Source organism: Cynara cardunculus (assembly GCF_001531365.2).
Source record: "Cynara cardunculus var. scolymus isolate 2C chromosome LG 5, CcrdV1, whole genome shotgun sequence".
Classification (NCBI taxonomy): domain Eukaryota; kingdom Viridiplantae; phylum Streptophyta; class Magnoliopsida; order Asterales; family Asteraceae; genus Cynara; species Cynara cardunculus.
In genome coordinates, this window is record NC_037532.1 from 11,799,120 (window position 1) to 11,810,821 (window position 11,702).

The 11,702-nt window shown below is 33.2% G+C and overlaps 1 protein-coding gene across 1 annotated transcript; it reads left to right on the plus strand.

Moving 5' to 3' along the window:
* Positions 1–1,315: 1,315 nt before the first annotated feature.
* LOC112512417 (PHD finger protein ALFIN-LIKE 1-like) lies at positions 1,316–8,999 on the plus strand. Its single transcript, XM_025118365.1, has 5 exons — positions 1,316–1,603; positions 1,713–1,745; positions 2,628–2,850; positions 6,943–7,063; positions 8,442–8,999. The coding sequence occupies exons 1-5, from the start codon at positions 1,504–1,506 to the stop codon at positions 8,691–8,693; spliced, it is 729 nt and encodes a 242-aa protein (XP_024974133.1). The 5' UTR covers positions 1,316–1,503; the 3' UTR covers positions 8,694–8,999.
* Positions 9,000–11,702: the final 2,703 nt, after the last annotated feature.

The window sequence follows — 11,702 nt, forward strand, 5'->3', positions numbered from 1 at the left end:
GATTAATCAAATTGCCAAAAAAGCACTACATATGGTTGCATCTAGAGGTGTAGATGTATCGTCTTTCTCACCTCACATGAAGACTTAACGCATATCTTAGTTGTGTTGCTGCGATACCATGAACAAACACGCATCAGGGGTAGAATTCAATGTTTGATATTCATATATACAAAAAAACAGTTGATGTGGAAGCCCTTATCTAGCCTAATTTTATGCAAGTTTCCCTTTATCTATGAGACATAATTATCACAATATAATATTCAAGTATAGATTCTTAAAATACATAGTTATCCAATCAAAAGAATATCCCATACCAACATATTTTCTATTATCTTTTCAAAATGAAGAGTTCAATAGTTTTTCTGTTTTCAAAGATTTCAGCATTAATAATATTATTAAAATATTCAAAACATTTAATATCTTAATAAAATCATAAATAGATTATTTATCTAAAATAACAATACATTCAACTTTATTGCTGGTAAGAAATAAAAAAAATATTTATCCCTTTTAACATTAAATATTGAAGAATTTCTCAAATTTGGAAATCTTCATCTCTATGTTATCTTCTCCATTTTAGAGATTTTCATTTTATCTCTCCACTTTCTCGATATCACATAGAAATTAGAGCATCTCTAACAGATTCTGCAAAATATAGAAAATGGATGTTTTGGGGATTATGAACAATTCTTTTAGTTGACCTAATTGTCCAAAATGGAAAAAAATAGGAAAAACAGTATTAAAATTTTCAACTTTGAAGAACTGATCAAAAAATAATTACCATCAAAGAGTAATAATTTCTTTTTAAATTTCCACCAATAAAACCTTAAAGTTTAATAATATTTTATTAGATATATAAAATAGAGTAAACTACAAACACTGTCCATGTGGTTTTGATTTTGGATTTGAGTTTTGGACAGAGAAGATAACAAGAAGTTTGGCAATAGAAGATTGCCGAGGGTGTTGGGTCATTTGGAATATGCAATTTTCAAAGAGAAATAACAAATAAAACTATAAAAGTCTAAAATACCCTTCAATTAATGGAATTGCTTTAACAGATGAAGTAAATCCAGATGTTTTTTCAGACCACGACGACTATCTTATATCTTTGAAACTGTAGGTATAAAAAAGTGTTATAACTGACAAACCACACTGGGCCGGATTTATAGTTTATTCTATAAATATTTTAAAAAATTTGAACTTTGATTTCTTTTTAATAGAATTATGGAGTTTGTAAAAAAACCTAAATTTTTTTATTATCGTTTAGAGATGCAAATGCAACTCAAAAAAATTTGGTAGTGGACTTCTCCTTAGCCATCGGATCATATCTCTCTCTTTCTCTCTCTCTTCGTTTTATCTCATCTGATACCAAAAGTTCGGAATATTGTCTTAATCGATCTCTGCACAAAAACACAGAGTATGGTCAATATCCGACACTTCAATTTGAAATTACTTTATTGAGATCTCCTTTTCTTTTTCTTGTTTCTTCGGTTTTTCTTTCATATGGAAATGGCTTCAATTTCTTCGAGTCCTCGTACAGTTGAAGAGATCTTCAAAGATTATAGCGGTCGTCGTGGCGGCATAGTTCGTGCTTTAACTCATGGTACTTCAATTCATCACCCTAACCCTAACCCTAGTTCTAACACCAAAGCACTACCCCTTTTTTGTTTCCAAGTTACTAACTTTGTTTTTTCTTCATTTAATTTGCTCAGATGTTGACGAATTCTATGGACTTTGTGATCCAGGTACTTTCCCATTTGAGTATTTTTGCCTTATAGTTTTCTTTTTTGGATTTAAAATTGCTTAAACAGATGCGTAGACGGTCGTTTTGTTTGTTTTTGTTCAAATGTGCATAAGTCATGTTTAAGTTAAATTCAACTTTCTGGGTGGTATTCAATGTAGGTACCAAAGTTTCTAGAAAATTGTAGGAATTCATATTTTTTTTGGCAGAATTTATGGTGAGAGTAGTCCACTTGAACTAAAACAAACCCTTCTCAGGCTGTTGTATGAATTGATGATTTACAACAATTTTGACTTTCCTCTTTTGATGAACAAAAATTAAGTATCAGTATTTGTAGTTCAAAAAGTGGTTTCATTAGGGACTGTCAAACCGTTGGTAGTAGTTTGATATTTAGTGATAACACTATTCTCTGTTGGTTGATGAATTGGTGGATGTTCGGTTACTTCTCTGATATATTTTTCAGGTGCAAGAGGGACGAAATAACCCTCTATGTGTGAAACTATAGAAGATTCCCTCTATGATCAAACAATTTCATTTAATTTTTTAGTTTGTATTTTTCTGGTAAAAACCAGGAAGAAGATAGTATCAAAACTGTAAATGGTAACAAGTGAAATCCCATTAAATGTTTCCAAGTCAAATCATTCTATTGATGAAGGTTTTCAGTGGGAACAAGATTGGTAAAACATGGAGCATGAGATTAACCTATACAGTATATTTGGTTGTGAACAAATTGAATTTCTTTAAGGTATAACAGAGCTTTCCATGATATTATTTCATTTGCATCAAGTACTATGCTCCTGCTGGAGGGTCTTTAAATATAAACTTTGTTAATTACTTTTTCAGACCTTTTATTAATCCTTTCAAATACATTGTTCTGTGGTTCCAGAAAAAGATAACTTATGTCTATATGGACATCCAAATGAAAATTGGGAAGTCACTCTTCCAGCAGAGGAAGTTCCACCAGAGCTTCCTGAGCCAGCTCTTGGAATCAATTTTGCAAGAGATGGCATGAATCGGAAGGACTGGCTCTCACTGGTTGCAGTCCACAGTGACTGTTGGTTGCTCTCTGTGGCTTTCTATCTTGGAGCACGGCTAAATCGGAATGAAAGGTGCTTACATTTTTTATGGCATTCACTATTGATGCACATTGGTTCACTATATTTATAACTTATATCTGCATAATGTCTTCCATGCTCTGTTGGTTGTTTGTTGTTCCCCTCATATCATTTCTTACGTCTATCGTGAGCATCATCCATGAAGTGCTGTATAATTGCATCTTGTAAGAATATTGGTATGAAATTAAAATTGTTCTTCTCAGTCTACTGTTATATTTTTGAATTCTGGATATGTTTATTCGTAGGCTCTATATCATAATTGTAACTATTTAAGTTTGTGTTTATCCACTGATGATATGGAAGCAACTTTAAAAGCATTTGGAGCAACAGGAGCAGGCCAGGATTCCATGATCTGTCGTAATAGTCACAATTGACATAGATCCCATATTCTTTCTGTTTGTTTTTCTTTGATGAGTTTCTATATTAGTGACTAGTGTGTGAAGCTCTTGTGTTCATCACTTACCATAATTTGTTTCCTGGATTTGTGTGGTTTGTTATAGCATTTAAGTGATCCATTGTCTATGGCAGTCACTTTTCATAGTCTATTCTTCAAGTGGTTATTTGACATTCTTCCGTTTATGTTTCTACTTCATGCAACTGCATTTATTATGTTACTTATATTGGTAACAACAGTTGGCCTTGGTGTGAAGTCAGGTCGGTCAATTTGATTTGGAGTTCGCAAATTTAGATTGTGAAATCCACCAAACCGAATATTATATAAACTTAGTGTTTAAATAACAAATCATTAGTCTAAGTTTATCATAAACTTGTTAATGTATGTGTGTATATATTTGTGTGTGTTATGTATATGTGTTCTGTATATATGTATATATGTGTGTGTGACTATATATATATATATATATAAACTTGCCAACATGAAGGCATGTACTTGTTCACCATTTATGTTTGCCATGAGGTGGTAAGGGTCCTGTAGTTTGTACTTGAGAACTATGCTGTTAAATCGCGATTATCGGATATCGGTCTCTGGAAAAATATCGGTGGTGAAATATCGGTTCCGATAATATCGCCGATATTTACGATATTTCACCGATATTTTGATGGAAAAATCGGTCCGCTATACCGATTTTCTATAAGGCAAATGTTTGGGCTTTTTTTATTACATGTTGGGCTTAGGTTTTTGGGCCTCTTTATTTGGTCAACCAGTCAATACATATATTAGGGCTCACGCTTCTTCTCTTCTCGGTTCTTCACAGTTCACGCTTCTTCTCTTCTCGGTTCTTTCACAGGCCATGCTTATTTCTCTTCTCGGTCTCCTTCATCTTCACGGTCTGGCTTCTTTTCTTTTCTCGGTCTCTTTCTCTTCTCTGTCTCCTCTAGTCTATTTTGTTTTGTGAGACTTGTTTATGTGATGTTTTAATTTTGAAACTATATTTCTAAACTCTAATTAATGCATATGATATGTTTATGGATGCATACATACATATATATATATATATATATATATATATAATTCTAAGAAATATTATATTAACCGCTATTTTGGACCGATATATCACCGATATATCAAATATCGATCCTGACTGATATTTTGTATTTTGACCGTAGTAACAGCATAGCTTGAGAATGCATGTTATATCTGTGTCTAATGCTGGAATATCACCTATCCTAATAATTCGTGGGTGCACTGTAGGAATGTGTTCTTTTAGTTGTAAGGTGCATATTTTTCAAAGAACATTGTATAGATGGCCTTTCTGCCTGACATTTTATATTTGGACGATCATATATGGCTTTGTTTTCTGCTTTCTTTTTCCTTAGTAGGTACTTGCTCACTAGCACCCAACTGAAATGATCATGCATAAAATTCAATCATATACTCATTGAAAGCACCACTTCTTGCGCCGGTTCATACATCATTAGGTTGCATGAGACTTATGCAGATCTGACCTCTAATCTAAAGAGTAGAACGATTGTTGCTGTGAAGAACCATGGGGGATGGTCTAAATTTTAAACAGAAAATTGCAAGAACACTTCATTTTGATAATGAAAGTTTCTTTAATTCTTTCCAAAGTTTGTTAAATTAGTACTTAATTATCATCTCCTTATAAATATGGTCATTCATTCCCCTTTTTTCTTCATATAAAAGAAAATCTCACTGATTTTTTATTAAACCAAACAGGACCCTGTACTCTGAAAACATGTTTATGTAAAACACTAGTTTTTCATAAGCTTTTACACTAAACTTTCATTTTTCAAAAACCATAAGAGTTACTACTCAAGCCATGAGTTAACTATTAGATCAAATTCCAGCTGAGTGATGGTCAACAATTGCGTTCACAATGGCATGGTGAAACACATGTATTTCTAATATTCTGTTTGCTTATTCCTTTCTGCCAAGCAACCGAGTTTTGCTTTTTAGTTTCCCTTCATCCATTTGACTGAGAGTTCTTTTTCTTTCTTTTTTCCAATCATATCTTAAATTGATGATGATAACTAAAAGCACTGGCAATAAACATAAACTTGTAATGTAACTCATGTACTACAACGCTTTGTTGCGAGATACTCAATTCATTATTTTGTAATTTCAATCTGGGATGGTAATGTGTTAGTGTATATGCCACTTGAGAGGATAGTGGAAATTAAATCTTTTTTGAGGCGTCTTTTGTATTTATTCTGTTAAAGCATGGTGAGCGTTGGAGCAACTAGTAAAGTTACTACCTCGTGATAGGAAGGTCATCAGTTCGAGTGTCGAGATATCCTCTTTGCGTAATCAAGGGAAATGTTGCGTAGAAAGACTCTTCTTAAACCAAAGAGCATTGGGCACTAATTTTCTCCTCCTTAACAACACCTTTTTGTAATGGCTCTTATATCAACATAACATGTATTTTACAAGAAGCGTTTGATCTTCAGAACATAAAATGAATATAGCATAAGTATTTCCATAGTTCTTCTGTTTTAAATGAATACAACAACTTTCTTTTTCATCGTACCCCCATAAGAATCTAGTATATTACTGTTCCTCTGTGGCAGAGTTACGATGCAAAATCATTTTTCTTCCATCCAATGATCGTTACAAGATATTGATTACACATATTTTGGTTCACAAGATTCCTCTTATTGTCATTATTAGGGGGTATTTTAGATATTCAATAGTAGTCAAATGCTTTCATTACGTGCCTAGTCAAACATATACATTTAATAACAAGTATGTATAATTTATATAAAACCAAATCCATTCGAGAAAGCCTCAATATGCACGAAGACCTTAAAACTAACATTCTATATGAAGTTATTCTCATGACATTCTTAGTCTCGTGTATCTTATAGTCAAAAGATATGATTTAGGTACTTGACAATATGTTTTGGTACCAACTTGTACAAGCTATTACTTGCTTCATGCTTTACATATGAAGAAAGAGTTTTGTGGCCATCAGGCTTTACACTTTGTATCAAAATAACCATCTTAGTTGGAAAATTCTCAAAAAAACCATGAACTTGGAAAACATGGGCGTTTTTAGCAACTTTTGACTAGTATAATGGTCTTTCTTGAGAGCTAAAATTAAGTATAGATGGTACTAATGTTCATATTCTACACGTATGTGTTTTTCTTGGCACTTTTAGTGGCTGTTTTAATACGAAGTGTCAAGTATAATGGTTAGCAAAACCATTCATTTTGCATAGAAAAGAGTAGTCTCTATGTTTGGTATATGGGACAGGATTGGACATGACTGGAACATCTGGTGTGCGGTTTGACTAGGACATGACTTGACATGTTTTTTGAATAATGTTTGGTAAGCCTGACAGGACATGACAAAAACGTTAAATAACCAGATTGCCCCTCAAATTATATTTAAGGTTTTTTATGCTTTTCTATACCAAGAATGTTGCAACGGTTATGTTGATGGACTCTGTACGTAGAATCGATTTACTCTGTAGTTTTTCCCTGGACAATCTTTAATTTTTCTATATTTTTGGGGTGTTTTCCTATTTTCTATGCCTTTGTGGGATATGTAGCACATAAAATCCAAGTTACTGTGTTCTCTTTGGTTGATTTTTTTTTTGTATTCTGGTATCCTTTAAGGCCTGTAATTTGAAGTTAGACTCATGTTCTCATATGCTTCTTCACAGGAAGCGTCTATTTAGCTTGATTAATGATCTGCCCACTGTCTTCGAAGTTGTAACAGAACGAAAACCTGTAAAAGACAAGCCTAGTGCAGATAGCGGAAGCAAATCTAGGGGCAGTACAAAGGTGAGAAAAATGAATCTACTACTTTACAGTGCCTTAATTTCATTTTCAGGTATACAAGTATATCACAATAAAAGAATATAATCAATCCACAACCAGCCGCACTGGGGCGGAATCAAAAGCGGAAACTATAAGAAAAATTAGAATTGTATACCCATGCAAAAGATATCAGTTTGCTTCCCACTTGATTCTGGTTTTTATTCTGTTCTGTTCTTGAACTGAAAATTATCTCAGGGTTTTTAACATCAATTTTGGGCAAATTGCATGAAAATGCTACGGACTTTGGTTTGACTCTTATTTTTTATAACATACTTTCAAAACCTTCTATTTGGTACTGTGATATATCAAATAATTGGACTAAAGTATGTTAAACAAAATATGGTTCGTACCAACGTTGCATTTTCATGCAATTCTGAGAGGGCAAATGGTAGCAAAATGCTTGACATGTCACATTTGATGTATCAAAGTGAAGATCTTGAAAGTACATTACACAAAATAGGAATTGGACGTTGCATTTTAATGCAATTTGTCCTTAACCTTGTTGCTTCATTTTATTTTTAGTGGAGTTTTTGGAATATTCTAAACGAATAACCTAAGAAGTATATATGCTTATTGCTTCATACACCATGACAGTATAATGATGATACATATGTTTCACATATTTCTTGCGGTAAGAATAGTTTTGATTAGTCCTTTTATTGGTATCGAGCAGTTTTGGACCATGCCAAATTGAAAATCAATCTTCTAAATATAAGTATTACATGTTAGGATATGTAGAACTCCTTTGCATTTCTTCAGAAAGGCCCTTATAGAGAGGAGAGGTTCCTACATATATACAAGTTCAATTATCCGTATCTAGCCGATGTGATGCTCCAACACGCCCCCTTAAATGAAGGCTAGTCAACAACGGAGGCAAAAGAGTGTGTCGAGTCCCTATATGATGATAGATGGGCTATGATACCATGTTAGGACATGTGGAACCCATTTAAATTTTTTAGCCATTATAGAAAGAAAGGAGGTGCCTACATATATACAAGTTTGATTGTTCGTGTTTAGTTGATGTGGAAGTCCAACACACGTCGGTATATTATCTACATTGTGACCTTCTGCAGTTGCCCCATGCTCCCATCACATATTCTACCAATAAGATGTTCTCTCCCCATGCCCTTTTTTGGTCAAGCCATCTCCGAGGTGACATGGGAGAAAGTCCAACCTTCAGCACAGTTGGGGACACGATTCGAGTTATTCTAACTCTATATAAATACCCCAAACAAACCCAGTAAATCTCATGCGTGCACTAGTTTTGACCGGCAAATAAAGGCTAGGCCCTGGTAGCTGAAGAGAGTTATGAATATAAACTTGAATTCTTTTGCATTTGCAGAGGTCAAGTGATGGACAAGTTAAAAGCATCCCAAAGGTAGCAGAAGAGAGCTATGAAGAGGATGAAGACGAACATGGTGACACACAATGTGGCAGCTGTGGTGGAAACTACAACGGAGATGAGTTCTGGATCGGCTGCGACATCTGTGAGCGGTGGTATCATGGCAAATGCGTCAAAATAACACCTGCCAAGGCTGAGAGTATAAAACAATACAAATGCCCGTATTGCAGCATGAAACGAGCCCGGCCATAGTGACTAAAAACAACAGGCTTCATCGAATTCTATAAAACCGTCCGTACTATTTCTGATTGTTGTGAAAAGATTTGACAAATGCGTCTTGAAAAGGTGGTCGATCTGGAATCGTGATTTATCGACTTGTAGTTGGTGAAGTGAAAGTTATACATTGAACTTGATTTGTTAAATTTTCTGTTTGTTTTAGGACAAAGGGGTTGAATTGTAGGCACCCCCTTTTAATTATTGTCTTGATGCTTTATGCTCATATAGATTACATCTAGTTGACTCTCTTTTTACTGCAATCACAACTTTAGATTGCTTCAAGGTAATGTCTCTTGTTCTTTTCTTCAGAAAATATCCTTTTGTGACTTTACTCTGCATGAGATATATACGTTTAGTTTGGTTTGGTTTGGTTATTGCTTTTAAGGGAAGTCTTGTATTGTAAAAGTAAAGGGACGTTTACTAAATGCTTATTCGGTAATTGCTTATGGGGTCACTTTACCTTATTGGATGAACATGACAAGGATTGAGAAGTTTACCTCGTAAGGGGATGACAAGAACCGAGAGTCTTACGTGGTGTGAGTGACGACTCTTACCCTGTAAGTGTTTAACAGATAAAAAGGTTGCATACGGTGTCGTTTTAATCGATTAAAAATCTTACTCGGTAAGTTAAATGAAAGTAGTGGTAAGCGACTACCGAGTAAGAGTTGGATGAAAGGCCACTACATGTTGAGCAAGTAACATGTGGTGGTGTTCACTGTCTAATCTAGGTTGTTTAACCTCCCATATCACAAACCAAACAGTAAGGACGGTTTAATAATTTTTTAAGTAATGCATTTTGAAATTAAGTGACGAGAACGGGTAAACTAGACCACCAAATGACGGTTTTGTTTGACTGGTCTAAGAGGTTTAGGATTACGATGGTCCAAGAGATAAAAAATTTGTATAAAAAGAACCACATATAATGTTGATCGATAGCTATGAGTAATTCAACAAAGTCATTGTCATTCGTATCGACGAGAGTTGAGAGAACATCATAATGAGAAAGGGATTAGAGTTAAAAGAAGTATATGGGTTTTAATATATAAGTTTAAACTTGATACCTTTCTTAAACTACCGAACGGATCAAACTGTATAGTTTGATTTTTTCCCAAACCAAATTTGATCAAATAATCAAACCTTTTAAACCGCCCAAAACAATATGGTTTGGTTTTTTGTGGTTCAGCTGATTTGCTACGCACCATAGTAACACAAGTACATTTTCAATCATCATACCAGATTTAGATCGTTGGTAGATTAAGTTCGTGGGTTTGACTTTTTCTTCATGAGAAATTGGTATGTCTGACAAGTAGTTATCGATATCGCTTAATAAAATGGAACTCGAAACAACCCTTTTTTAATTTGACAGATTATCTAGTGATTATTGTTGAGCTAATCTATCGTTGCAATAGAACTCTCGCTAACATAAGGACCATTTCTTTGTAATGTTTGACATTGGTCAACGGTTGTCATGTCTTATTGCCCACATTATTAGTTTTTCCATGAAACTATACGCGTTCATATCAACTTATATGCACCGACTAATTCCATAAGATCCTTGATAGCTTGAAAAAACTTCAAGGATTTTAGAGGTATTCAAGTTTTATTGTTAGGTGAGTTCTAGAAAAACCCTCAAGGTTGTTGTAACCAATTGAGAGACAAATGAAGGCATTTTGACAAAATCATGAATGGAATCTCCAACAATTTCTTTAAAATACAGTAAATAAGGATTTTGAGTCAATATTTTACTCCAACAACTTCCTCAAAACTATCTCCAAAATGAGGAAAGTAAGAGAGAGAAGGGTCTTTTCTCCAAATATGGAAAACAACCCAAAAATGATTACTAATTGAGACCACCAATAGGGAACTTTGAGAATAAATATTTACAGAAATAAATAACATTTCAATAGATAAATGGAATATTATAATCAATGTTTGATTGTCCAAAATGGGGAATCTGTTAGAGATGAATGTAATATTTTTTAGAGATTTTGATTTTTAATTTTCTATTTTAAAGAAACTTTGAAAAATTTGTTGAAGATGCTCTAATAAATTCTATCACAGTCCAAAAAGAACCAAAAAAGAGCATGAAAATTCACAAAAAACAAAGGAAGCCACATCCAGAAGAAATAAATGTATTCCATAGATGTTGTTCAAATCCAAAGAATGTTTTTATGTAAATTAAAATATATACCGACCAACTTTACAATTCGGTCATTCATCGACTTGGATCTATTGAAAAATAGCTGTAAAAAACACGAGTTTTTTTGTCCTATCGATCATGTGAATACATGTCATTGTTTTATTTACTACAAGTTTATTTAAATTTCTTTGTATTTTCTTCTTTGTCAAAATAATAATTTGTCTTTACATGATTGCACGCTTAAAGGAAAAAAAATCAGACATTTTTATTTTTCATGGTTTTTAGATACAAGGGTGGCGTCTGATTGGTTTGAACTTGGCTCCAAAGGTTAAAAGTAGTAGGAGATCCCAAGTTCAAATTCAAAGAGGAATAAAAGTTCCCTTCTGACCACGGAGGTTCAAATGCGGTGACTCCAGGTTATCTGCAAAATAGGTGGTCGCCCTGAGATTAGTCGGCTTGTATAGCGGGTTAGATATCCAGGTTAATAAAAAAATATCTTTTAAAAACATTAGTATCTAAATACTTTAATTTTTCAAATTAAATAAAATTTAAAAATATTGTTAAATACCAGAAACTGTTCAAGTTTATTTGTAAGTGATAAATTAACTTGATTCATTATATAAATAAAGTAAATTTATTTATTTGCAAAAGTTAATTAAAATAAAACATAGGGTGGGGATATATGCACCTTCTATCGGTAAAACTACAACCCTCCTCTTCCTTAGATCAAAGTCAACTAATTATAATTATTAATATTTTTTTTTTCATTATTTTTTTTTCAAAAAATATATGTTTTATAACTTTTTTTTAACATTGTTTTCTAATTTTATTTTTTTAAATTTATG

What these genes read in the sequence shown, in the direction of transcription:
- LOC112512417 (XM_025118365.1), top strand. Translation starts at nt 1,504, where the DNA reads ATGGAAATGGCTTCAATTTCTTCGAGTCCTCGTACAGTTGAAGAGATC. An exon ending in CTATGGACTTTGTGATCCAG is followed by an intron (nt 1,746 to 2,627) that starts GTACTTTCCCAT and finishes CTGTGGTTCCAG; the next exon opens with AAAAAGATAACTTATGTCTA. An exon ending in AATCTAGGGGCAGTACAAAG is followed by an intron (nt 7,064 to 8,441) that starts GTGAGAAAAATG and finishes TTGCATTTGCAG; the next exon opens with AGGTCAAGTGATGGACAAGT.